Source organism: Streptopelia decaocto (genome assembly GCF_964273445.1).
Source record: "Streptopelia decaocto genome assembly, chromosome: 2".
Taxonomy (NCBI): Eukaryota; Metazoa; Chordata; class Aves; order Columbiformes; family Columbidae; genus Streptopelia; species Streptopelia decaocto.
The window spans coordinates 100,466,333-100,493,800 of NC_138655.1; the positions used below are offsets into that span (position 1 = coordinate 100,466,333).

The 27,468-nt window shown below is 36.4% G+C and overlaps 1 protein-coding gene across 1 annotated transcript; it reads left to right on the plus strand.

The window, feature by feature from the left end:
• Positions 1-13: 13 nt before the first annotated feature.
• BRD9 (bromodomain containing 9) lies at positions 14-25,280 on the plus strand. Its single transcript, XM_082044370.1, is given in 19 exon segments — positions 14-209; positions 898-1,112; positions 2,814-2,946; positions 4,633-4,693; positions 5,558-5,702; positions 6,979-7,089; positions 7,863-8,038; positions 9,608-9,623; positions 9,629-9,738; positions 10,518-10,650; positions 13,672-13,747; positions 15,454-15,549; positions 16,306-16,438; positions 17,180-17,291; positions 19,819-19,857; positions 20,315-20,386; positions 21,715-21,817; positions 23,409-23,576; positions 24,318-25,280. Coding segments are annotated over 19 exon segments (2,073 nt in total). The 5' UTR covers positions 14-136; the 3' UTR covers positions 24,419-25,280.
• The last annotated feature ends 2,188 nt before the right edge of the window (positions 25,281-27,468 follow it).

The following is a 27,468-nucleotide window of genomic DNA, read 5'->3' on the forward strand; positions in this document are numbered from 1 at the left end:
GGCGGGAGGGCGGGGCAGCAGAAGCCTGGCCCCCTCCCCGTGACCGGGATCTTCCTCCGCGGCAGGCGGAAGGGCTCGTGCCGCCGCCTGCGCTTCCGGTGGGGGCGGAGGAGAGGCCGCGGCGGTCGGCTCTGCTATGGGGAAGAAGCACAAGAAACACAAAGCAGAGAAAACGGAATGGCGCTCGGCCTCCGCCGTCGCGTACAGTGGTAAGAACTGGGGACGGTACAGAGCGGGGGGATCCGTCTTTGTACCCGTGGACGCGTCTACATCCTTCCCCCTGTGGCTGTCGGCAGGACCCGGTGTCCCCTCGTGGGCTGGGTCGCGACAGGGCGGTTGCGGGGAAAGGCACTTGTCTGGATGCGTGAGCTATCGGCAGCGGGTGAGCGCCCCGGGGCTGAGTCGCTGATGCTGTCGAGGGTCGAGATGAAGGGCGGTGGTGCCTTGCCGGGCTGCGGGGCGCGGCGGGGGAGATGAGGCGGGAGGTGGTGCGGAGCCAGCGCTGGTACGTAGGTGTCAGGGGCGGGGCTGGAGACCGACCGTTTTCATGGTTCGTACGGCGGTTCCTGATGGATTCCCTGGTTACTGCGCTGTTTGAGTGATACTTGTTTTCACCTTACTCTGACAAGGATCTTGTGATGTCTTCAGGGAAGACCGAGGAGTTAGTTCCTTACATATTACAGGTTTGTGGAAAGTCGTGATGTAAAATGTGTTGAACAACTCTTTCTTAGCTCGTATTTGTTAGTTTTAGCTGCTAGTTTTCTGTCCAGTTGTATTGTGTATATTTTCAACCAGCAGCAAATTCTTGTAAACAGTACTTCTAGAGGAAGTATCAGTACTTGCTGTGTGCTGTCACCCCTATGTGCATTTATGGAATGTTTTATTTTTTAAATTTAGATTATGTGGATAAGCCTTTGGAAAAACCTTTAAAGCTGGTGCTTAAAGTTGGAGGAAGTGAAGTGACTGAACTTTCTGGGTCAGGGCATGATTCTAGTTACTATGATGACAGATCAGATCATGAGCGAGAACGACATAAAGAAAAAAAGAAAAAAAAGAAAAAAAAGTCTGAGAAGGAAAAACGTCTAGATGATGAGGAAAGAAAAAAGAGAAAGGTAAGCTGTAATTTTTAGAATTCAAACATACCAGTCTTCTTTATGCTTGCTTATCAGATCTAAAATCTGTTGTAACCGAGTACCAGAACTTTTTTTCTTTTGATCGCTGTTGCAAGAAGCTTATTGTTTGGAGAAAGCACTTCACAAATGTAGAAAAACTCTGTGTGTGTATTGGAGTATTTCTCCCACTTAAAAGAGATATCCCTGTGATGATTTTTTGAACAAAGTAAAAGCTTGTTTCTTGTAACTGCACATTTGTCATATCCATTTCCTTTGTAGATACGAATACTTCATTTAGGTTCTGTTTTGTATTTCACCCAGCTCAGAAACATGTTTTGCTTACTCTTTGAGGAGGATGTTTTCAGCATTTCAAATGAATCTAGATTGCATTTCTGTTCCTGAGACATGTCACGTTATTGGACATTGAAACTGATATGTCTATTCAAAACAGCTTTCTGAAATCTGATCTCTTCAGTACTATGGTACAGTAGTCTTGTTGGGTCTTGTTTATAACAACCTGCATGCTAGGCTTTGTGGCTTTGTTAGTGGCAAATAGTGTGGTCACTTGAATTGTCTGTGCTGAACTTTTAGGAGTTTGGTTGAAATCAGCAAGAAGGCATTGACAGTACAGTTACCTTTACAATATAATTTTAATAGTATTTATTTTGTGTACTAATGATTCTCTGACCTCTCTGTTTTTCTTCTGTCATGTAGTTTTACTATTCTCATATGACAGTTTTTTGGTACTACTTTGTGTGTATGGCTAATATCTGTCATTTCAAATTGATTTATTTGTTAGACTTTTATTACTTGATATATCTTGTAGGATTTCAGAAGCTCTTGAATAGAGGGAAGATAGTGGAAATTTTTCTTTGTACAAACATTTTCAAATGTTTCACTTCAGAATGTCCCTGGGGCTTGAAATGTAGCAAAACAACTATCTTTAATATAAGATCTTGCAGCATCAAATCAAATTATTTTATTTGCCTTTGCTAAATTGGGGGGGGGGGGGGGCGGTGTCTTTGTTTGGACTTTTTTTTTCCCCGGGACGTTATTATTACTGCATGCAAGAGAAGCTAACGGATAGATAAGTAACAAAACTGTAGTCTAAAGAAGGTTAATGAACGTATGCTCTTCTGTGTGAACATGAATAATGGCTGTAATATTATAGGAATGACTCAGGCATACCTTTTCTTTGAAGCCCAGGAATAAATCATTAATTGCTGCCATTGTTACAGAACATTTCTTATGGTTCTTTTTCAGGCTTCCTAAATTATCATGTACTTTATTGATTCCTGTTTAATGCACCAAACAACAAAAACACATTGGTCAAAGCAGAGCTGCCGGCTGATCTTTACTGAATAGTAATTTAACTTCCTTTAATCTCTAGTGTAGCTTGTTATCATGCAGGTTTACATACAAATAGCTTCACAGTTTAATGTTCTTTTCAGTAGAAATATAGTAACTAACTAACTATATTAAATGCAAAGAAGCAAAAGGTGAACAGTGTTAGTTTTAATTGGAGAAGAAAACTGGAAAAGTGACAATGAAAATGTATGCACAGTTATTGAAAACATATTATGGGTCAGATATATAACAGGTATCCCAAACAAAAATATCACTGTCTCTTACCTTTTGGTATGTAGGATTGCATATTCCAAGTCTGATCTTCTAAAATCTGTCTTCTCCCTGCTGCTGTAGGAAGAGAAAAAGCGGAAAAGGGAAAAAGAACAGTGTGACACTGAAGGAGAAGCCGATGACTTTGATCCTGGGAAAAAAGTAGAGGTTGAACCACCTCCAGACCGTCCTGTCAGAGCATGCAGAACTCAAACAGGTGAGCAGTGTGAAAAATTATATAATTTTCAATGTTTTAAAAGGACACAGAACAAAGCTTTTGTCAAGACCATAAAAATGCAAAATTTCCGTGAGGATTTGCTGAAATCTAGAGGCTCTATTTTTTCCAGCATTCAGAACTTTCTGCTGTCTGAAGTCAGTGTTCCTCTTGGTGCTTCTGGGTTTTAGTAGGTTTGTTTTCATGTGAATAAATTTGCCAAGGACAGCTGTGTCTGGTCTCTGGCAGAATAAAGCTTATATAAAAGTATTATTGTGCATAATGTTCCCCTAGTACCTTCTCCTTAGTTTCAGACTTTCTGATCATTGTTCTGGAAATGCTGAGGAAATACTAAGTTTTGCTCAGTTCAAGGGAAAAAAATACTGCAGAAACTGCTTAGCTGTTGTTACGGTCTTTTTTTGTAACCTATGTGGAGTTTTAATTTTAGTATCTCTATTTTCATCAAAAGTGTAGCAGTAAGTTATGATGGGGTGTCTCTAAAGACCATAGTTCCCCCCAGTTTTCATTTACCAGTCTTCTTTAATTCTCATCACCAGCCAAAATACTTATCGTTTGTTTGTGGTAACTTCTACATGTTTAATCCCTTCAGATTTTGCCAATTTACTTACAGGAATTTTCAAATACATCATGATCTCTGTACATGTTTGCCTGGAAATGGAACTTGATAGCAAAAAGTTGCGTCTTTAGGAATATTCTGAGTCTTGTCTTTGGTACACTGCCATTGACTGGTCAAGTAATTTATTGGGGAATTTTCTAACTATGACTGCGCATTAAATTCAGGAATGGTGTCCATCAACTGTCAGGGTGACCTAATAGGGATAACTGAAATTTTCTGGTCCAAGCTTCATGCTTCTGGGTAATATGGAGCCTTGAAAAACTGACAAGCTAAAAACTGATCTCTATATTGACAAGGCTGCTATTTTCGTCTGCTTGAAAAATGTTATTCAAAAGCATATAAGTTACCTTACCTGTTTTGGTTAAGAAGGGAAATGTCTCTCCAGTATAATGATGAAGAGCTGGAGTTTTAATTCTAGATTTTACCATGCTGCTTCTTAAGTTTTTCAAACACCACGTTAAAGCCAGTCTCTCTGAAGTGTGTACATGGAACAGGTGATTAATGTGTAGTGTTTATTATTTAATCTGTACAGGAAGTGAAATCGTAATCAGTACCTTTCTTGCTAGCAAATCTGCATCTGTCACTCTTCTTTTTGATTGAAAAAATTCAGAAAAGCTGATTGAATGGGTATTATGGGAAAGAAACCATTAAAATTACATGGATAACATGTAGTAAGAATGGGAATTTCTCAACTGCAGTATTTGAGCAACAAAATTTCACTTCTCTTTTCCTGTAAAAATACATAACACCTTGCTTTCACCTTATGGATACATTTTCTTACAACTGCTAGACTTAGCACTACATCTGATTTAATGTCTACTATTTTTTAATGTGATTAAAACTCAGTAAGTTGTAAAGGAGAAGAAATAGTTACTCTAAGCTTAGAAATCTGATGTGCCTCTGCTTTGAAGTCCATGTCTTTTTGACCTTCTGATCAGTACAAGCTGTACTTGTAGTTAAGTTTTTCTCTCTGGTATTTATATTTTCAAGTAAATAAATATACCTGTATTATATTTCGTTGCACTTACCTGTGTTTCTGTCTCAAACTGCAGCTGAAAATGAGAGCACACCGATCCAGCAATTACTGGAACATTTCCTTCGCCAGCTTCAAAGGTATTAGGCGTATTCTATCTACAGCTGTGTTGGCAGTGTCTAATGCATGTTTATATGTGTTGCTTTACAAATTCTTGTTCTGGTTTTCTGTTTGAAAATAGTGCCTAAATACTGCCTGTAATATCTTTGGTAACTTTTGCAACCATGTCAGACCTGGTAGTTTTTAAAGTTGAGTTGAGGAAAATTATTACCATCTATGCAATTCTAGCTTCTGGTGAAGAAGTGTTTTGGGCAGAGGTTATATTGCCATCATAAAAGATATTAAACATGAATGGCTTGGTTTAGGAATTAAAAAACAGTTATGAATTTTAATAGTTTGAAAGACTGAACTGTTCTCATGAAATTTTGTTTTATTCTCTGTCCTCTGTCAGATACCAAAGCAAGTTTATACCTGCTTACTTGGAAATCCTTTTCATTTGGAGAGGCTTTTATTTTTTTCCATAAGATGTTAGCCCTGAACCTTACATTTTTGAAAACAAACAAATAATTTCATTTTCATTTTTCCTTACATAGCAATAAATTGAACTTGGAACTAACTCAAAAATATTTAAGACTGTAGTTATTTGCAGAGGACCTCATGAACAAGAACTGGTGATTACTCAGTGAAGCCAAAAGACCAATTTGAATTGTAAACAGAGACACAGAAAACATACAAAAAATAATTAAGTAATTCAAGAACTACCTGAATCTCTTTTAAAAAGTCTTCATATGTGTAATCAAAATGCTCTTCTTTATCAGGAAATTTTTCAAATATGCTTCTGTTTTATGAGAGTGCTTTTAGTGTTTTTTCTTTTCAAGTAGTACTGTGTACAATGATCATTTCGTTTGCTGATATAAATCTAAAAGTATTGTTTTTGTTTTTAGGAAAGATCCTCATGGGTTTTTTGCTTTTCCAGTCACGGATGCCATTGCTCCTGGATATTCCATGATAATAAAGCACCCCATGGATTTTGGTACAATGAAGGAAAAAATTGCAGCGAACGAATACAAATCAGTCACTGAATTCAAGGTGAATTGATAGAGATTTAGTTATTTCAGAACTCTTTAGTAAGGAACTGAAGATTCTTTTTAACAGTAGAAGCCTTTCTTAGATTAATTATTTTAATGTGTGTTTTTTCAGAACTAGGCGCTTTCGTATATCCTGTGTGTTAGAATGAGTTTCTTTTTTTTTTTACTGTGGATTTATTAGATTTTCTTTTACAGTGGATTTATCAGATTCTCTTACAATCTACTACAAATTACTGTGGAATTTCTGTGGACTTCATGCTTCTAGACATAAACAGGAGTAAGACTATCACAAGGACTTAAGCAGTTGAAGAACCTGGAGCTCCTTTTTTTCTTTAATCTAGGCCTGGTTAGATTGATTAAGAGGCAATTTTGACATGTGTGCAAGAAAACTGGATACACTGAAGCATTTTCTATAAGATTCCATAACAACTGCATAGTTTTTAGTTATCCTGTTTTCCATATAACTTCATTTGGAATAGCCTTTTGACAGAAACTTGCTTGGCAAGTTTATTAGCAACTTGCCTTAGCTATTTTGTGTATTACTATTGCTGTAATACTTTATTAAATGCATTGTCGTTTTACAGACAGTGCAGTAAGAAATCTTTGCATGGTATTGCCAGCTCCTGGCACATGGAGCACAGGAAGGTGATTTGAGACAGCCAGTGTGGCTTCACCAGTGTATGACAGATAACCATTCAAAGGAGAAGACAAATCAGGCTTGGCTGTTCTGTTCTTTTGTTGCATGTGATGAGCATCTAGAAGGCTGTTTCTTATGCTTTGAAGTTTCCTTTTTTTGTTCTAGTGCAAGTGACTGAAGAAGTGGTCAAATTACTAGAATTAAAATTATATGTAAGAAACTTTGTATCTTTCTGATGTCTTTGTATTTCTGAAGTCTATTCTGATTCAGAAGTTGAAAAAAACTGAAAAGTACTTAGGTTGGTCCCTCAGTGCTTTTATTAATTTATCCATGTTTTCTTGTTTGGTCCATTTGCATGAGGAGGAGATGTTACATTTGACATTCAGGGAAAAGGTCTGTGTTTTCAGTGTTTTTTTAATAACCAAAAAGCCAATTCCAAACAAAACGGAGCATCTTGAAGAAGCAAATAGGGCTCAGACCTTTGCCATTCTGTGTTACCTTTTAGCTTGCATTAACTTCTCGAGCCTGCTGCTAAAATATTATTGTGTTCTTCACAGAGCTGCCATAATGAAATGGTATCTTCCAGTCATTTAACAAAGGATTTTGAAATTTTAACAGTTGTTTGTTTCATATTTTACAGGCAGATTTTAAACTGATGTGTGATAATGCAATGACTTACAACAGGCCAGATACTGTTTACTACAAGCTAGCCAAGAAGATACTGCACACAGGCTTTAAGATGATGAGCAAAGTAAGAGACCTCTTAAAAACAAAAAGTAGAAACTCTTTGGGGGTTGTTTTGCCATACTGAAAAGGAACATGATTAGTAACAATAGTAAGTGTTATGTATTTAATCTGTGATTAATTATGGCAGTGCCCGTTAGTCCTACTATATTTAAGGGTTTGATAGCATTCATGTTATAACCACACCCTTATTTCTCAACCTTATCTGCACCACTGAAGTCTGTAGGAACTTCTTCTGCTGGCTTCAGTGGAAGCAGTTAAGATCCATGTGTATAAAACCCAACTGTAAGATATTGCTTCTGGCTGAAACTTAGAAAACAAGATCTCATTTAAGTTTATTTCTGCATAAACAAGAAAGCTTTTCTTTTTTGAAGGTGGTGAGTGTAGGGGAGGTTTCAGGGGTTTCACAGGTGCATGCATGCAAACACACTCTTTACTGAAATACAGTTCTTTGCTTGTAAAATGAGGTTATTTTGATGATCTGCACCATGCGTGTATGTGTGTGTGTGAGCATGAGTTGCAGTTATGGTAAGTTTTATTTAAAATAGGCAGTTGTCTTTGCATATGCAGTTGTTTTGTTTGTTTGTTTCTCTCTTGATAGTTGGGCTGCAGAAATTATGATGCCATGCTACCATGACCAAATCATGTTGCATCGCCATTGGAAACGAGGCATTAAGAACAAAATAAGGCCATGGCCATTCCCATCCCATCCCATTATCATAGCATCTTGGCTATGAGGGAAAGGTTAAGTCCCTGCTGCTCTGTCCTTTCTGATTCTAGGAACGGCTGTTAGCTTTGAAGCGCAGCATGTCGTTTATGCAGGACATGGATTTTTCTCAGCAGGCAGCTCTTTTGGGTGATGAAGACACAGCAGTTGAGGAACCTGTCCCTGAAGCTGTTCCTGTACAAGCAGAAACTACCAAGAAATCAAAAAAGCAAAATAAAGAAGTTATTAGGTAAAGGTTTTAATGATCATGCTTACTCTTCTCAGCCTTTCTCCTTGTGGTCCATAGGATAAATGGGCAGTTTTCTTGTATTTTATTTATTTGTTTGTTTGTAGAAGTGTTTTAATAGCCCAGCAGTTCCCAACTTGAAACAAAGAGTTCAAAGAATGACTGCATATTCTTTTAATATCTAGAATATATAGATATTTTTATCCTTTATACCTACATTAAATAATACGTAGTTTCTTCTCGTGATGGTTTGAAATGTTCTTTCATTTTTAACATAGCCACAAATGCCTTTCACATTTTGTCTTTTTTTTTTTTTTTTTTTTCTGAAGTGATTGACTGTATCAAAATCTAACAGGATCTTTCTCGGAGGGCACAGTGGCCTTTAGTCTTATCTGGGAGCACATATAAGTACAGCAGATTATTTCTGGAGCAGATGATAACATTTTCCCAATGAAATCTTATTAAGCTTCTTCATAAAATACGTGGCTAGTGCAATAGCTATCTTCCAGCTAATAGGCACCCCAGGTGTTACAAGTCATGTTTTTATAGCTAAAATCTAGTTTTAGTCAAATTAAAGGGGTTTGTTTTCTATTTTGTGAGAGATTTTAGCAGAAACTGTGATTTACGAGCAAATTATGTTAGGTGTTCTTACATAGACATCCTAGGATAGATGTTGAATATAAATTGTAGAACGTTGTATCAAATGGAGTTTCATTAACATAAAACTGTAACAGAGCATTATTAGTCATATCTGATCATTAAGATATTTCTGCAGGCTTATTTCTTAAACATCCAAAGTAAAAAAAGTGAAATGTAATTTGTTATTTCAAGTTCATGCTCTCTCGTATTTTTTAGAAGTGAACTTTAGAGTTCTGACCAGCCACATGTTTTTTGTTACACTTCAAGCATTTTTGTAGTCCTGCTTTAATGTCTCATGGAAGAAGTAGTATTTTATTTCTGTGTGCTCATTTACAAATACAGATAGCTAACAGAGCAAGAATTAACATGCAATTCAGATCGTTAAAAATAACCTTTAATTTTATCTTGATAACAGTTTCCTTGCAATCAGTTGTGGTATAAATTTACTTTCCTGTTCTTTCAAATGTTTATGTAACTTTAGTAGTTGGAGTTAATTTTTTTTAAAATTAACTTGATCTTTTGACATCAGTAGGATAGCTATTATTCTTTTTGATGTATAATGAGAGCTCTGGAGGGAGAATCAAACCTAATAGCAGATATTTTTGCCTTCAGAGAAAGAGATGAAGTCAATGTTTGCAAAATGTTAAGGCAATTTAGAACTCCATACTGTAGTTTAAAAAGTGACTTGGTCACTTCAACATCCTAATATTGAAGTATTTTTTGAAAATTTTGTCCAGGATGTTGCAACCTTCTGAACATTCTCTCAAAATTCTTGTCCATTAAGTATTCTGTAGAGTGTAAGAGAAAGTGCCAGTTGTTGTGGAGTTTCGTGCTGTGTATGCTCTTTCTTAAAAGCTTCAGTTAAACGAAAATCATATAACACAATTGTCTTATAATAGTACGATCCTGTGACCTTTCTGTTGTCTTTAATAGCAAAACTGAATCTCTATGCAGAGATCTGAATCTCTATACAGAGAGAAATTCTTAGCTAAGCAGATGGAAGAAGATGCCCCACGAGTGAGAAATGGATTTGGTGTGAGGAGATGCTCTACCCAGTACCTAAGGTGTTTGGCCCTAGTGTCTAATGTCCATATAATGTCCTGAAAGATTTTGATGTACAAAGTTCATTTTAAATATATAATAAGGCTGACATAACCTATGATGTCTTCACACTCTCCCTTATAATACTACCTTTTTCTGATTTTTATATAGTAGCTAAGGTATGTTCTTTCCCATCTTAGGTATGCTTATTTGTTATGTTTTATTAATGAAAAGGGATCTACTGAAAGATGAATGTTGAATTGTGGAATTTCAATGAGAAGGAATGGTGTGATTGATAATGAGTAGGAATATTAATTGCCCATATTAGTGAGCTTAATTAGACTGGGAGCAGCATCCTACTTCTACAAGCAACTAAATTACATATTTCTCATAAATGCAGCCTGTTGTTCTGGGTTTTTTCCCTCAGATTAGAGTTATACAGTCTCCATTCCCTCATCACATAATTTCTTTTCATTTGGAATTTGTGAAAATAGCGTATTTGTGCATGTGGCAGACTAAGGACACAACATTCACCTTATATTAATGCAATTTTACTCCCAGTCTACTTCTTTTATTTTCATCAAGGCACAGAAACAATTAAATTTTTGAAGTTCGGTAGTTTGGTAGATCTCACCTTCTGCTGCAAAACTTCAGTTTCATAATATGATTATAATTCCATGCTGAAGTAGACTGACACTGGGAGAGGAATGTGACTGATTCTTCTATTTGGCAAACCCAGAATTCAGGCTTTTGTTTTGTTTTAGCTTTTAATTTCTACAGCTATTCCTCTTCTCTTTCTTAGTTGCATATTTGAACCTGAGGGAAATGCATGCAGCCTGACAGATAGCACTGCTGAAGAACATGTGCTGGCACTAGTGGAACATGCAGCAGATGAAGCTCGTGACAGGATCAATCGATACTTACCCAACAGCAAGGTCTACTGCACAACAAAGTCCACAATTCCCTTTCGTGTCTGGCTGTTGAATACTTTGTTTCATCTTACGAAATGGGGTTTAATATTATGTTTTCTGAGACTGTAACATCTAGGATATATGCTCTGTGTGGAATACAAATGTGACTATTGTCCATCACTTAATTTCAACTGAAGCCCATTGGAGGATGTCCTAAATGGATCTCAAGATGTATTCTGTGTTGAACATCTTCAGAAATTCACTTCGTAGAAAACAGTGAAATGTTGCTCAAATCTGGCTTCCTTAATTGCAAACCTTAGCATTGAAAGTGATTAAAATAGCATCACACTCTTCTTATTGTTGCAACCTCAGAAAAAGCAAACTTTGGCATAGATTGAAAGGTTATTAGGATTTCCACCCCTGCAACCTAAGGAATTCAGGAATTTTGAAGTGTTAAATTACTGTTTTCAGTGAGAAGTCAGAACCTTTTGTAGTTTTGTACCTTCAGGTAGTAGCTGTCAACTGTAGCACATTCTTGTGTGAGTACAAAATACAGACATCCTTCAGTGACTAGGAGATAGCAAGTAGTTTCTCCATGTTGGAATTTTGGACAGTGCTAACCACAGGTTTGATCATCTTGAACATTATTCTAATACTGTTCCATCTGTTGGTTTTTGTGCTGTTCCAAGAGTTAGAAGGAAAATCTCAATGACACTGTTACTGCAGTTGTCTGAAGAGAATCTGTTTATGAGCTGTGTTTTTCATAACAAAGTGATAATGCTGGATTCCGTTGTTACTTCATGCTAGGTTTGGAGTGAATGCTACAGGCATTCACTACAGGCCTGTGTTGAGATACATTTACTCTGTTTCCTTTGCATTGTGTGGAGTCTTCTTACCACCGTTACACTTAGCCCTCATTTCTCATTCTCTCATATACTCTAGTGACCATTGCAATAGAAAAAAGAATCAAGATGTTACTACATCCTACATTTTTCACCTTTTTTTTTTTTTTTAACAACACTTGCAGAAGAAACACTTTGAAGCATTAGATGTGGCAGTTGTGTCTTCAAACTTACATCTGTTTCTTGGACACTGGCCCTTGTCATGCAGTCACCTTAGGCTCAACTGGATTAGGAAATAAAGCCTCAGAGCAATGTGGGAGAAACTTTAGCTTCTTCAGTATATTTTTGTTTCTAACAGCTTGCTAGGATCGAAGGCTATTTGAAACCTCCAAAGTAAGAGTGGCTTTTAAAAAATGCTTTAAACCAACACCAGTCTTCTGCTAATTGCTAGCTTTACTGGAAAGGCTGATGCAGTTTTGTACTGTTCAAGAAGGAGTTGTTCTGGATACATAGCTCTGAATTGTCTAGGCTGTTAATCAGCTGAACAACCCACTGCAGATCACACTGCCTCTAGGTAACACTGTTTGCTGGTTGGACTGAAAATTGGTTCATTTTCTCCATGCAGCTAGAAACCTTTCTTTTTCACAGCTAGCATGCTCAGTATTTGGACTTAGTTTGAGAACAAGCAGATAACACCTCAGCACAGAGTTAATGTTTTTAATTGCTCTGGTCTGAGAGCCAAGGACATTCTGAGCACGCTGCCACAGGTGTGAGGCATCGAGGAAGGGGGGGACATAGATGGGCCAAAGCCTGACTGACATCCAGACTGATTAATATGAGTATTCCATCCCATTTGTGTCATGCTCCAGATTTAAGAGTGGGGCCTTCCAGTTTCTCGCTCTCCTCTTCTGCTCTCTCTCTGGGGTGAAGCTAGGGTTATTTTTAGTGCAGGATGTTTAGCTCAGCCTTTCGCCATTTTGCAGAGGTCTCTGGGCTTTTCTAGCTTTTTCCTCTCCTCTCTCTCTCTGAGGTTGGCTTTAGGACCAGGTATGGCTTGCTGGGATTGGCTGCTCAGTTGTGGACAGAGTTCATGAGGAATTGCTATGAGTATCTTTTATTTCTGTTTTATATATATATATATTTACTAGTAGTGTATTAGTATTTTGTTATTTTATTAAACTGTGTTTATCTCAATCCAAGTTTATCCCTTCCTTTTTGATCCTCTCCCCTGTTTGGGAGCGGGAATAGGGCTAGGGGGTGAGCGAACGGCTATCATGGTTGTATTGCTAGCTTGGGTTAAACCATGATACACTGACACTTTCTTAGAGTTCAGTTATTGTTAACTTTTGCCATCACTTGAAGGTACTGTTTCTGTGCATTCTCTTTCCAGTATTCGTCATTTCTCTTTTTATTATATGGCAAAATTAGCTTTGGCCTTGTGTATGAAGAGAGTTTTAAATTTTTTAAGAGGGATGAATTAAAAAAAAACAGCAGGGGAGAGATTTATTGCTCAATTTACTTGGAAGTATTTACTAATATTTATTTAGGGAGAGCATATTTTTCATTTTCTGTATTTACTGAGAAATTACTATCTTCTCTCAGTTTCTGACAGCTTAGTTTGTTACATCAGTTCTGGCTCTGTCTATTCTATCCTCTTTCACATCTCTGGCTTTCTTTTTAGCATTTTGTTTGTGTGCTCTGATAGGTCTGTCACAGCACTTCTTCCTCTTGAAGAATTTGATGGTGTGTTCATAAATGTACTTCTGAGTAGACAAAGTTGTGGGTGAGATATGAAAACAAGCAATTCAGTCTAGATTTGAAAATGCACAGTGAGGTAGACTGTGGATAGGAGTTATACTTCTGCTTCTGAAAAGAAAGTGTGTTCTAGCAGTCAAGAAGGTCCAGCTCCAGACTAATTATAATGGAATTTTTAATTTATTTGATGCAAACTTCAGATCTGATTTAGAAAGATGAATAAGAAGTTGTATATATGACATACAACTAAGTCTTCTGTGCTGAAGCATTTGCTAGGTGATGATAAATAGTTGTGACCCAAGATTCTCTGTATTAAAAAGGAAACACCAGAGTGCAAGATCTGAATATAGCTAAAAATGTATAGCATTGTTTGTAAGTAAGCAACTCCTTTGTTGAGTTTGGACTGTTTTGAATGACTGCATTTATATCTTTGTGGTTCTATTTACAGATTGGTTACCTGAAAAAAAATGGAGATGGAACTTTATTATTTAGTGTAGTAAATTCATCTGATCCAGAAGCAGAAGGTAAATGCCATAATATTTCAAGCAGATATTTCTAATGGTGAATGTTTTGGCAGATTTTGAAGTCTTAAATGTACAGATCCTGAGTATTATAGATGAGTTTAAAAAAAAAAAATTATTCCCCAAACCGTTTTCCCCAACAGCTGTATTTAGTATCTCCAGTATAAGATGTTGTTCTCTGCCTTTCAAATTTTTACTCTTCAGATGCTCTCTTTACTGATGCTAACAGTAAGAAGGTAAAACTATATCTATTTATAAGCACTTATACATTGCTACAACTCTATAGAGAACTTGTGAGATAGGCTTTTGCTCCAAGTACCCTGTAGTGTTAAAATCTGATAGACAGAAGGTGAAAAAGCGCTGCAATCCTATGTAGATGTGCAGTGCATGGATGAAAATTCAGAATCATCTTCTACTTTTTTTTAATTTCCTACTTTAACTTATTTATATTTCAGATTTAAGTTAATTAAGATTTGCTTAATTGTTTTTCTTTAGTCCTTGATCTTTTATGGCTTTTTATTTATTTATTTATTATGGCTTTCTATTTATTTATTATTTATATTGTCTTATGCTTTCCACTTTTCTTAGTTTCGAGCTCAAAATGCAGAAGTTTTGACAGTTTGTAGTGATGAAACGTCATAGTCTTTAAGCTGCTGTATGTCATGTTGATTTAGTGCTTCCTTCACTGCATCTTTTGAGACTGGAATTCATACACAACTTACCTATTGTTGCATTGATGACTAGTAACATTTCAGTTGATTTTTTTTTTTTTTTTTTTTTTTTGGGAAATACAAGCCTGTAACTCTCTTACTGTCTAAATTCCTCTTCTTTTGGTAGTCAGTTTTTCTGGAATGAAATCGAGCATTTTGGTTACCATCATGCACTGGCCTATTTCTGAAAAAAATAGTAAAATGAATGTGATTTAATACCTCTGAAATCATGCCAATGAAAATGTAGACAGTGTTGGTAATGGGAACAGAGCAATATTGCACCGTGTGCTGTAAAGTACTGTACTGCTTCCTGATGTTTCTGTGCTCCAGAATCTTTTTTGTTCGTGTGGTTAATACTAGTTACACTGAATTTACAGCTAATAGTATATTCTGAACTTTTGTTGCAGTTTATATTTTGTATCCTAGTGATTTATAGGGATAAACTTGCTTTTTGTTGTTCAGTAAATTGAGCATAATTACCATTAGATTCCATAACAGCCAGAGAGATTTAAAATAACTGGAAGTGTCATAAATGTTGTTGGGATTGATTTTTGTTTGTTTGTTTGTTTAGAAGCATATTCCAAATATTTTTTGTCATTTTAGTTAAGCAGTTCTGAGAACTTCAGAAGAAATAAATATTGCTATGATGATAATTATCTTAACAAGGTTCTTTATGTGGTATACGGGTTTCTGTAGACAAACTACCACATAAGAAAATGCTTTTAACACTTCATAATATCTGCATCTTGAACATTTGTGAATCAGCTAGTAAAAGAATTTCAGGTGCTGCTGTATACTTCAAAAGTGAAATAAATAAGTAAGCCATTGATCTTGTGAGTAAGAGATAGAAACATATTTACAGCAAATATTTGAAATTTAAATGGAGAACCTGAATTACACTACCTATCTTAATATAGCAAAATCTAAATATTCACCATAAATAAATTTTATATGTGAAGTGCTTTTCTAAAAAATATTATCTTTTTTTAAAATTATTAGAGGAAGAGACTCATCCAGTGGATCTAAGTTCGCTGCAAAGCAAATTATTACCTGGGTTCACTACACTAGGCTTTAAAGATGAGCGAAGAAATAAAGGTAAATGCCAAAGAACGTATTTTAACTTTGTGTTAATTTGATGTTTTAGCAATTTCTTGATATAAAATAATTTCAGATTATACCTGTCTCCAAAATAAATTTCACTTGTTTATTTCTATAATATATTGTTATTTCATTTACAGCAGAATACACTTTAAATAGACTTTTTTGCTTATTAAACATAACTTAATTAGGAATCTGCAGATTAATGTTTTGCCTTAGTGTTATAGCCACACTAGAAGCTTTCCAATAATGGTATTTCATTTTCTCTGGAGGAAGTAATTTTTCCTGAGCAACTGTGCATAGAGTTGAGAAAGAAACTTTTCGGTCATTTGCTTTTTTGTATCGTATGACAAAGATTTCACAAGCTGTGCATTTTTTTTTTTCTAGTATTAGTGACATTTTTAATAGTTTCTAATCTGTTCTCAATAAACTGGCTGGCAAACCACAGAGAAGCAACAAGTAAAAAACAAAAATAGAAAAGGCAGGAGGTGAATCTTTTTTTTGTGGAAGTGGGGTGGTTAACTTTGTTAACTTAGTTCTAGTATAATTAGTACATTTAGTCATACAGTTAAAGTAGTTATGCTGATTCTTGAGTCTGGAATTTCCTTTGAGATATTGCTCTTGACTTCAATTAGAGGAAAAAAAACATGCTGCACTTTCAGAAAACAAAATCTATTTTTGATTCCCCCCCCGTCCAAGTGATCTTTTACACTTGTATTAATCATTTGTCATCTCTTTCTTCTACCTGTCTAGTAACCTTTCTTACAAGTGCTAGTACAGCACCTTCCATGCACAACAACTCTATATTTCATGATTTGAAATCAGATGAAATGGAACTCCTGTACTCAGCTTATGGTGATGAAACTGGGATACAGTGTGCCTTAAGGTAAGCACTTCCTTAGTAGGAGGAGTAACTTCTCATAGCAATTTTATGAAAAGCAGTTGAAATTAAAGGTCGACTAGGAGCCTCCAAATCCTCATCTTTTTTCTAAAAGTTATTTAAAAAATAAGTCGCTATAAAACTTGAAGCTAGCTTTCATCCTGGTTGGTGGGGTTTTTTTGGGGGGATTCAGTTGTTGGTTGGTTGGTTGGTGGTTGTTTTTGTGTGTGTGTGTGTGTGTGTGTGTGTGTTGTTTTGGGGTTTTTTCCCCTTTTTTTTTTTTTTCTTATTTGCACTTTTAAGGTACCCTATTCTTTTGCAAGGCTTTTATGCATCTTGCTGTTAGGGTCTTTGACCACAGGATATTATAGGTTGCTGAAGACAGAGCATTTTGCTTTAAACCCAGCAGTAAGTAGGTTTAGATATGGAAGTAGTGGACTTAGGTGACTTTAAAACAGTGATATTTTTCAAGGAGCATCAAAACAGTTAAATCTACTTCAAAAGAAAAATGCCACGTTTCATTAAATAATTAAGCTTATAGGGAGAGAATTAACCACAAGCTTTTTACTTTTCTTTGTGTTTTTATTTTTAACCCACTGCCAGTAATAGTTCAAGTGAAAATTTGCTAGTAGATGTGAAAAACAAGTTTGCATGTACAGTTATTACCATTAAAAAAAAATTATAGGCTGAAATATTTTTTACTAAAATAAACATTTTCTGTAATGCTTACATCTCTATTCCTACTAGCTTACAAGAATTTGTGAAGGATGCTGGAAATTACAGCAAGAAAATAGTAGATGATCTTCTGGACCAGATCACTAGTGGAGATCATTCCAAAACTATTTATCAGCTAAAGCAGGTGTGTATTTGATGCACAGAAGTATCACAAGTTCATCAAAACAAGAATATATCTCTTTCTCTTTTTTAATATTGTATGAAATGCTTTGTTTTCCACTGTCTGTAAGTATTGCAGGCTTAGCTGTTCATGCAACCATGTGGTGAACCAAATTAGAAGCTGAATTGATCAGCAGGGAATTAATCTCTTTTCTAAAGATCCTCCAATGTTGTTCACGTAGTGACTTCAGAAAGGAAGAGGGAGGGGACCTTTGGAAGAAGGGGCAGGAAACTCAGGAGGACTACAAGGGTGTTGTGAAGTTATGCAGGGGGAAAAGGCAAAGGGCCAAAGTCCAACTAGAACTTAATCTGGCTACTGACACAAACAGCAAAAAAAATGTGTCTATGAATACGTGAGCAACAAAAGGAGGGCTAAGAAGAATCTCCATCCTTTAGTGGATGCCTGGGAAACAGTAATAGAGGACAAGGAAAAGGCCAAGGTACTAAAGGCCTTCTTTGCCTCAGCCTTTACTAGGAAGACCAGTTGTGCTCTGGGTACACAGCACCCTGAGCTGAAAGACAGGGACAGGGAGCAGAATGGAGCCCAAATAATCCAAGGGGATATGGTTAGTGACCTGCTGCACTACTTAGCACAAGTCTATGGGGCCAGACAGGATCCATCCAAGGGTTCTGAGATAGCTGGTGGAGGTACTCACCAAGCTACTTTCCATCATTTATCAGCAGTCCTGGCTAACTGGCGAGGTCCCAGTTGACTGGATTTTAGCAAATATTGCACCCATCTACAAGAAGGGCTGGAAGGAGAATCCGGGGAATTACAGGCCCATCAGTCTGACCTCGGTGCCAGGGAAGGTCATGGAGCAGATCATCGTGAGTGGCATTACACATACAAGACAACCCAGTGATCAGGCCCGGTCAGCATGAGTTTATGAAAGGCAGGTCCTGCTTGACTCACCTCGTCTCTGTCTGTTACAAGATGGCGCATTTAGTGGATGAGGATAAGGCTGTGGATGTTGGGTACTTAGACTTCAGTAAAGTCTTTGACACTGTAACCCGCAGCATTCTCCAGAAGAAGCTGGCAGCTTCTTCATGGCTTGGACAGGCATACTCTTTCCTGTGTAAACAAGCTGAACGGCCAGGCCCAATAGAGTTAAATCCAGTTGGTGGCCAGTCACGAGTGGTGTTCCCCAGGGCTCAATATTTGAGCCAGTTCTGCTTAATATCTTGATCAAGGATCTGGACAAGGGGATTGAGTGCACCCTTAGTAAGTTTGCAGACAACACCAAATTGGGTGGGAGTGTTGATCTACTGGAGGGTAGGAAGGCCATACAGAGGGATCTGAGCCAGCTAGATTGATAGGCTGAGGCCAGTTGTATGAGGTTCAACAAGGCCAAGTGCTGTGTCCTGCATTTGGGTCACAAGAACCCCAGGCAGTGCTACAGGCTCGGGAAGAGTGGCTTGAAAGCTGCCTGGTGGAAAAGGACCTAGGGGTTTTGGTCGATAAATGGCTGAATATGAGCCAGCAGTGTGCCCAGGTGGCCAAAAAGGTCAACAGCATCCTGGCTTGTGTCAGGAGTGGTGTGGCCAACAGGACTAGGGAAGTGATTGTCCCTCTGTATTCAGCACTGGTGAGGCCACCTCAAATACTGTGTTCAGTGATGATGACATTCTGAATTATTTAAGAATAAAGAAGGAGAGGGAGGGGAGGAGGATGGAAGGTGCTCAGGCTTCCTGACATTGTGGAAATGAGATAATGCTAAATCTCTGCAGACTTGGAAGTAGAACAGGGTGAGTAATGTTTGGGGAAAAGGAAACAAAAGAATGAAAAAAAATATAGACGATCCTTCAGAATTTTCTGTGTATTTTGTTCCAGTTCTTACTGGGAAAAATAGTGTATATGAAACAGGAAGAAATGTAATTGATTAGTTAAAAAAAAGAGAATTCAGAAAGTTCAAAAACAATATTTTGAATATTCTTCTACATTTAGAATTGTGTGTACACAACGTATTGAACTTACCTTTAAAACATGTGCCTTTCCCTTTTTGCCATCTTATATTGTTCCAAATGAGAATTTCTGAATGCCTTTCAAATGATCAGTGGCTATTTACACTTAGAAGGGCTGTTCAGTTTTGACATATGTGGATATGTACAGGTTTTGTGCAATTAAGTGTGTTTCAGTGATGATGTGCCATGGTATTTTATGCTTGAGTATTTTGTGTTGCTACATTTGATTTAAGAATTCATATCTCTGAAAGTGCAATCTTAAATAATTTCTAATCAGAAGTTACTGGTGTAATTACTAAGGTACTGCATTTGAATATAAATTTCATGGGCAGAAGAAAGGGGGCTGAAAGATTAGTTAAAATGCATAACACTAAAATATTTCAAACAATAACTGTTACATTGTAATTGCATTACAGATCTGTGAAAAAAAACTCATTTTGTGTGACAAGTTTGAATATACTTGAAATTGTACAAGAGAGATATTTCTCTTATGTTGACTAAAAGTAATTGTTAGTGTTCTTTCTTTTCAGAGGCGAAACATCCCAGTAAAAACACTGGATGAAGTTAAAGTAAGTTGTGCTGATACTCAGTTTTTTGTTTCCTGTTTGTTTGCTTTCTGGAAAAATGTGTCTTGGCATTTAAAGCAGAGAAAATAATGTTCTTTGGGCTTCCAACACTGAAATTCCTAGTTCTCTTTACTGTGCATCTGTTCTGTGTAAGACAGAAAAGATTGAGAAGTTAAATATATAATAAAGAATAGGTTGTTAGGTTAGTCCTAAAGAAGCTGTCCTAAAAGGCTGTCCTGAATAGTTCAGAGCTGTTGAGAGGAATGCTTATGGTCATCCATTAAAGAAGAGCTGGTTTCTTGGGATTTTTTTTAAAAGATTCTATGCAAACATCAAAAAACATCATAGTCTTCTGTGTTGGCCTGGTCATGAGAAACCAGCAAATGACACAAACATTTCTTACAAAATGTAAGGGTAAGCTATGAAATGCTAATTTCTAAAATATTATTTGGTTCTTTAGGTTCTGCCAGTTCTCATAAAAGAAGAACACAAGTTGCGTAATACCTGTCCGGATTCTTCCAAACAGACTATGGTAAAATGCTTTGTGTGTAATTAAAAAAAAAAAAATATTGAGACGTTTTAGTGGAAGGATGTGCATGCTTTTAGGTAGAAGATTAAAATTATGGTATCTAGAATAAACTTTCAGGACTTCAAGTGGATTCTCTGACAGTTGGTCTGTTTTAGTTAGTGGCTTTGTCCTGTTCTGTATTTGGCATGCATAACGCAATCTCAGGGGCAGAAAGACCACTTAGGTATGTGAAAGATACTTGATCTGCTGATGAATATTTGAGATTCAACCTGATGTAAAAGTGGAAAAATACAGAAGTATTTATCAGTTTTACCTCATCCATTGAAAATGTTAGAAAGTGTGGATAAATAATGTGTATCTTATGCTTTCACAGCTACTAATCAAATCTTTAAGTGGTAGGATTTCATCTTGCAGATTATTTGTGACAACAGAATATATGCACTTTATTCCATGGCAATAAACGTAAAAAATGTATAGATTACATTATAGCAACAAATAAAATTTACTGGTTTATATTTCTTCTGTTTTGTAGAAAGGTTTGTATTTCTCTAGAAAGTGACTGATTAAGTTAATTCATGGACGTGCTAAGTTTTATTTTCATATTTCTAAAAGATAATACCTGATTGTGTATTTACCTGCATGTTTTATTCCTCTTTCTAGAATAGGCAAGCTCAGAGCATTCTCTTAGAGTATGTTCTAAAGCTTAAGAACTTTAACTTTGATCTCTTACTTTTTGCCATTACATAGCAGTATTGCAACAGGTATGGAAAAAATGAAATCATTGTAGTGCAGGCTGTATTTCATTATCCAAATGTATAAGAAAAAATACTTGAGAGACCAGCTCCAGCTGATACTGCGTATAGGGAGACCCACCTTACTGGTTTTATTAGTCACATACTAAAAATGTCAATAAATTCAGTGTTGCGTTGAGAAGCTGAGGGTAAAAGGGAATATGGGAGTGGTTCATAATGGGGGATACTGATAATGCTTCCCCCTGCCATGGTTCTGCCATGAGACAGGGATGAGTTGAGCGTGTAATTGAGTCCCAAAGGATTTGGCAATGTTGGTTTCAACAGACTCAGATGATGAGATGGAAGATATTTAAACTAGCCTGCAGATCCCTTGCCATTCATATGACCGGTCTGTCCTGGAACCATGTCTGAGCTGCCTGTGAGTTGCAGGTTAGCCAAGATGGTTATGGATGCCCTGAACTCAAATGTTGTCATGCACATTTTTGAGAGTATGGATTCATGTATTTACCTTAAACATGAAAAAGTTATAATGACAGCTTGTCACTATTGCTACTCTTTCTGTAAATTTTATTTTAATAGGTTGGAGAATCTGCTGGAGATAGTAACACTTCTGACTTGGACTTTCTCTCTATGAAACCATATTCAGATGTATCTCTTGATATTTCTATGTTAAGTTCATTAGGTAAGTAATTAAATATACAGGCCATCAATTATGGTTTAGTTTTACCATTTAGGCAAAACACCAGCTGGATTTGCGAAGAATAAAAAAGTGTTCAAAAAGGAGTAATAAGTCTACATTTTACATCAGTAGAAGTCTGGGGCTGGTACAAAAGAAATGAAACCTTGGTCTGTCTTTCCTTTGAGACATCCATGTGCTAGCTAAGCTAACTTTTCTTCTACCTCTGGAGAAACCAAAGTATTTGTACCTGACAATTTTGATAGCTTTGCCTGTCTTCTGTGTGTTCATAGTAATGTATATTTTAAAAAACAACATGGAGCTTTGGCTCAGAAATATTATTACTTCATATCCTGTCTTTTGAAATAACTTGGGAAGTAGGTAAGTAAGCTCAATCATATCACCACTTGGAATGTCCCAAAACAAAAATCAGAAGAAACTTTGGGCACTGGAAGGACATTAGCTACAAATAAGGCGGTTGTATGAAAGTATTAGGCTGTTGTTTCAAATACACGTCTTTCACAGGTATCCTTCTTTAAAGACTAAATATATTTCTGCAGGCTTCACAAAAAAAAAAAATACTGCTTATGGTTTAAGATACCTTTAATTAAGAATGTGAAAGGTGCCAGACTATCTATTATAGAACATAACCAAGGTAATTGAAAGCTTAAAGAAAAAAAAAGTCTACAGATTTCTCCCATAGGTGCAGTATTCTTTGAAAAGCAATTGTAAGCTTGATTATGCTGTCACACACTAATTTTGTTGCAATTCAGTAAAAAATTAATAAATATCTGGTTAATAGATAGTGTTTAGACATAGCCTTACTATGAAATTCTCACTCAACTAAAGCTGCTTATGTTTTTCTTCTTTGATCTTTCTGTAAATAATCATACTTCTAGACTGCTTCTGGAGAGAGTTTATGGCATTATTTCTTATCACAATTCTTACAAAGTAAGCAAGATCTGCATTGAAGACAGCCCAAAGAGAAGGAAAGAGTTTATTTTCCTGTTTAAAGTTGAGGGAAAACTTTCTTAAGTCTTCAGATGAAAGAACAGCATATGTTGGCACATATTTCCCATTCTTTCCAATTTCACTGTTTTATTTGGCTTACTGTAAAATCAATGTAGATGGAGAAGATACTTTTCTTAAAACCTTTGGTGATGGGGATTTCTTCACCTCCATAAATTACATTTTCTGTTTTAACTGTATTTTAAGTTAGATATTTAAGTAATCTTTCTACTAATTTACTCACCTTTGCTGCAGACTGGATGCCTTATTTCATGTCTGGAGTTTAACAGATGAGGAAGACAAGCTCTTGTAGCTGTTTAAATGCTGGAAGTCAGTTCAGTTTCAGCCATTTCCCATGGCTCTCTCTTTCATTCTCTAATACCACCAAATGCATTTCAACATATATTGCTTGAAATTGAAAACAGATCTGCAGCTGTTGCCTTTTAGAAGTGCAAAGGAAAATGCAAGACTGATGTCATTTGTGTAATAGACAACACTTATGTTAATTTATTTTGCTGGTCACTTGATAATTCATGAGTCAATCTGCATGTGTTAATATGGGTTTTATTTGGTAACTGGTGGCCCTTAGGGAAAGTGAAGAAGGAGCTTGATCATGATGATAACCATTTACATCTGGATGAAACAACTAAGCTGCTGCAGGACCTTCATGAGGCTCAGGCTGACAGAGTGGGATCCCGGCCATCATCCAATTTGAGTTCCCTCTCCAATACCTCTGAAAGAGATCAACATCATCTTGGTAAAGTTACCAGTGTCACAAAAGTTGCAGTACTTCTGCTCTGATTGAAGCTGGTTAAAACTTACATTTTAATTTACATTAATCTTTGCATGAAAATTCTCTGATAATACAGTGTACTAACTCCAGGATCATATTTTAATTTTTAAATATGCATAGCAAAGGCAACTAAGACGACATACTGTTGACATTTGCAGTTAAGGACACTAATTGTGCTTATTATTTTATTAGCTATGATTGAAGTAATTGTGAAGTTAATTGATACTGATTGGCACATCCCTATATGCTTTTGCATTTCATGCTCTTAGAAATATTAAGGAGTGTATGTTTATTTACAGTGTAGTTGTATGCAGCAAGTAACAAGTGGGATTCTACAATAGCCTTCCATTGTATACTGTAAAATTCAGTGATAAGACAGGATGATGGGTAACATACCACTTAACATCTTGGTGCCATTTCTGAGAAGGTAGGAGATGTTGGCTGGTTGATACCCAGTTACATTTTGTATGATATTTCAATGGATTAATAGAATAATAACTTCTTTTTCAAAAAGGATCTAAATTACTGAAGAATCTTGTAATTTATTTTTCAGAATCTCCTGTTTAAATGTCATTTAAATGTCTTTCTTGCATTAAAAGTCTGAAAGAAACTTGTGAAGTAACCGTGCTGTTTATATACATAAATATCTTTCCCTTGTTTTTCTGTATTTTTAAAGGTATTGATTTTTTTTTCCATATTTTACAGGAAGCCCCTCTCATCTGAGTGTTGGAGAACAGCAAGACATGGTTCACGATCCCTATGAATTTCTTCAGTCTCCAGAAACCTCAAATGCCACTACTAACTAGTTTGACATGTACTATATATTTTGTATTTTAATTGTATTATGTTTTTATAAAGTTTTTGTCCAGGGCAGAAACCTCAATTTTGTCCTCTTTTCTATGAGGATTCCTGTATGATATTACCATATTTGCTGGATTAAACAAAATCCACCTATTTGATACATCATCTTGTTAGCAATGTACCAAAACCTGCTGTAGATTTGTTTGTTGAGGGAGGTCATTGTCTAGTCATGTGTGAATCTTGACTGCAAAACAACAAATAATGTGTAAGAACAAATTGCATTTTACAGAAACTAAAGAGAATAATTTTCCTAGTATTATGGCAGCAGTCATTAAATGTTTCTAGTAGAATTATCTACCAGTTCTGCTTGGGTCTTAACATGAACACCTTCAAACAGGAATATTTTATTTAAACAATGGCAGAACTGCATGAATTGTGATAATTATTAGGTTTCTCGTTTCCTAACCCTAATAATCTGTAGAAGTTGTTTCTCTTTCCTTGTATTTTTAAATCTTTTGTTAATCACTCTAGAGAATACTTAACTTGAGAGTAACAATAATTGGTAGTTGCATTAAAATGCTCACTATGGGAATTCTACCTTGAATCTGAAAAATATGGATGTTTTTGTGATCCCTTATGTCTTCAAACACAAAGAAAACATAATACTTATATTTTATAATTTGTTATGTATAGTTAGCTGGATGGAAATAACAATGGATAAGGTGTGCTTTCCAGTAATTTAAAAATAAAACTTTTATAATTCAGTACTGATACAACTGGGGGATTTTGTACCATTGATAGGTGTAAGCTGGAAAAATGTTATGAATTCGCAATATTTTGTAAATATTAATAAAAATACAAAACCTCTTGATGTTTGCAAATATCTTGTTCTTGCACGGAGAAAATTTGCTTTCTTATCTTGCAGTTCATCTTGAAGTGAAAAGTTTTGGTCACAGAGAAAGTTTGCTGGCTAATAGTGCTATTTATCTGTTACAACTTCAAATGCTGGAGTGCATTTATTTACCGTTTTTGTTTTTGGTTTTGTTTTTTTTTTTTTTTTTTGCACAGAGTGCATACATTGTGTTGGTCAAGAAAAACTAGGATGGCACAGCTAGAATGGGCAGGAGGAGAGCTGGTAGAGGTCATAGCAGAGCCAGGATACTCATCACATGAATTATTGAGGGATGGTGATTACTTTCGATGATGAAGTAAACTTATTCTGAAGCGCAAATGTGTAATTCTGTGGGGAAGGATTTGTTGAACTTGAACGATGTATTTGCTATAAAACAACTTCTATGGGGTTTTTTTGAGTTAAATGTAAGTATTACTGTATCATAGTTGTTGTGTAGTAATGGAGGTCCAGATTTAACATTTAAATTTAGGTTACTATTTAGACATCACATCCATCCCAAAGAAATGCCAAACATTCACTGTTATGTTACTAGAAGTAACCTGTAGCAACCTTAAAGGATTGGTTTGATTCTAGGCTTGGTTTATGAAAAAAAACATTACAGCAAGACATTAATCAAATGAGATATAAAATCAACAAATAGCATCTTCTGAAAACAAGGGGACTATGTTTTACCAGCAAAATTAATTCTTTGTCCTGCTTCAGGACAGACTAGGGCAGGGCCAATTCTCCATCCGTTCAGTTAGGTATTGATCTGCTAAGGAACTGCAATTACATGTTTTTCAGACAGCGTCTGTATTATTTTATTGTTATATTTTATTGTTACTATTGTTCATCTCTTCCCTTTTGCTGTCTTGTTAAACTGTTTTTATCCCAACCCATGAGTTTTACTTTTTTTTTTTTTTTTTTTAAATTCTCATCATTCCACTAGCAAGAAGGAGTGAGTGAGCAGCCACATGTTACTTAGTTGCTGGCTGGGGCTAAAGTGTGACATCTGTAAAATTATGTGCAAATGGAGCTTGTGGACGTAGTTGTATTCTGAAGCATCCATGTGCAGCTCAGCTGAAACTGAGTGTTTGGTCTTCCCTGTACTGGACACTTGCAGTTGGGGGATGACTGCTCTTTGACCCTGAAGCTGTAATTCTGCTCCTGTTGTAAAGTATACTTGTGCCTTCAGACAAATCCTCCCACCCATCTGATACTGATGGGTGGTCTGAACTCCATCCAATCCTTTGGATGATTCAGGGTGCAGCATAGTCCTCGAGTCTTACTTCAGTGACATTTTCCTCATTGACCATAGGATGTTGTGGATGAAGGATTTACGATTCTGCCACAGAAAAATGTTTAGATCACTTAAAAGTGCGACTTAACTGAGTTGGATGGCAAGGTTCACTCTTACTTACTGCACAGAGGAAATATGCCAAGCAGAGTGGGGTCAGAGTTGTTTTGAAGTGATTTATACTGGGAGAGGAGATGTGAAGGGGTAGAGGGAGTCCCATTGAGGCACAAGATTTAGAATGGAGCCCCTTGCTTCTTCTTCTCAGAGAGGGGTTTTGTGGGAGTGAATAAAGCACTTAGCATTCTGATTCAGTGTGAATCACGCAAAGCCATTTATTACAGAAACAAGCCTCATATATGCAACTAATCTCTGAGCATGCGTCCATGCTCCAAGCATGCATTCACTAATTGGATATCATATATGTTCATGAGCTGTCCATGCGCTGAAGTCTCACTGCTGATAGGTCCATTGATTTACGTCACGTTGAGGCCTTGTAATTGTAGAACTGCTTCTCTCCCACGGCAGGTCTTGTTTTCAGCTTTTGAGCTGGCCTTGAAATTCCTGGCTGGTTCAGTAACAAATCTCCATCTAACAGAAACCCCTCCACAGGGTTTAGGTGCAGCCCCAGAATTGATCAATGGTTCATGACGAAGAGATATAGAGGGTAAGGGAAAACAGGTAAGGGGTTATATGTATTAATGGCCAGATGATTATATGTGTACACCAGATTCTTCATATTGCTTGGCTTGGGTTTCAAAGTTTCATCATTCTGCATCTCAACCTGCTTACCTGCCCTCCAGGGATCTGGTGTTAGGTCCCTTGGCGTAAGCTCTCGGGCATTGAAGTTAATTGGCAATAAGGCTGGG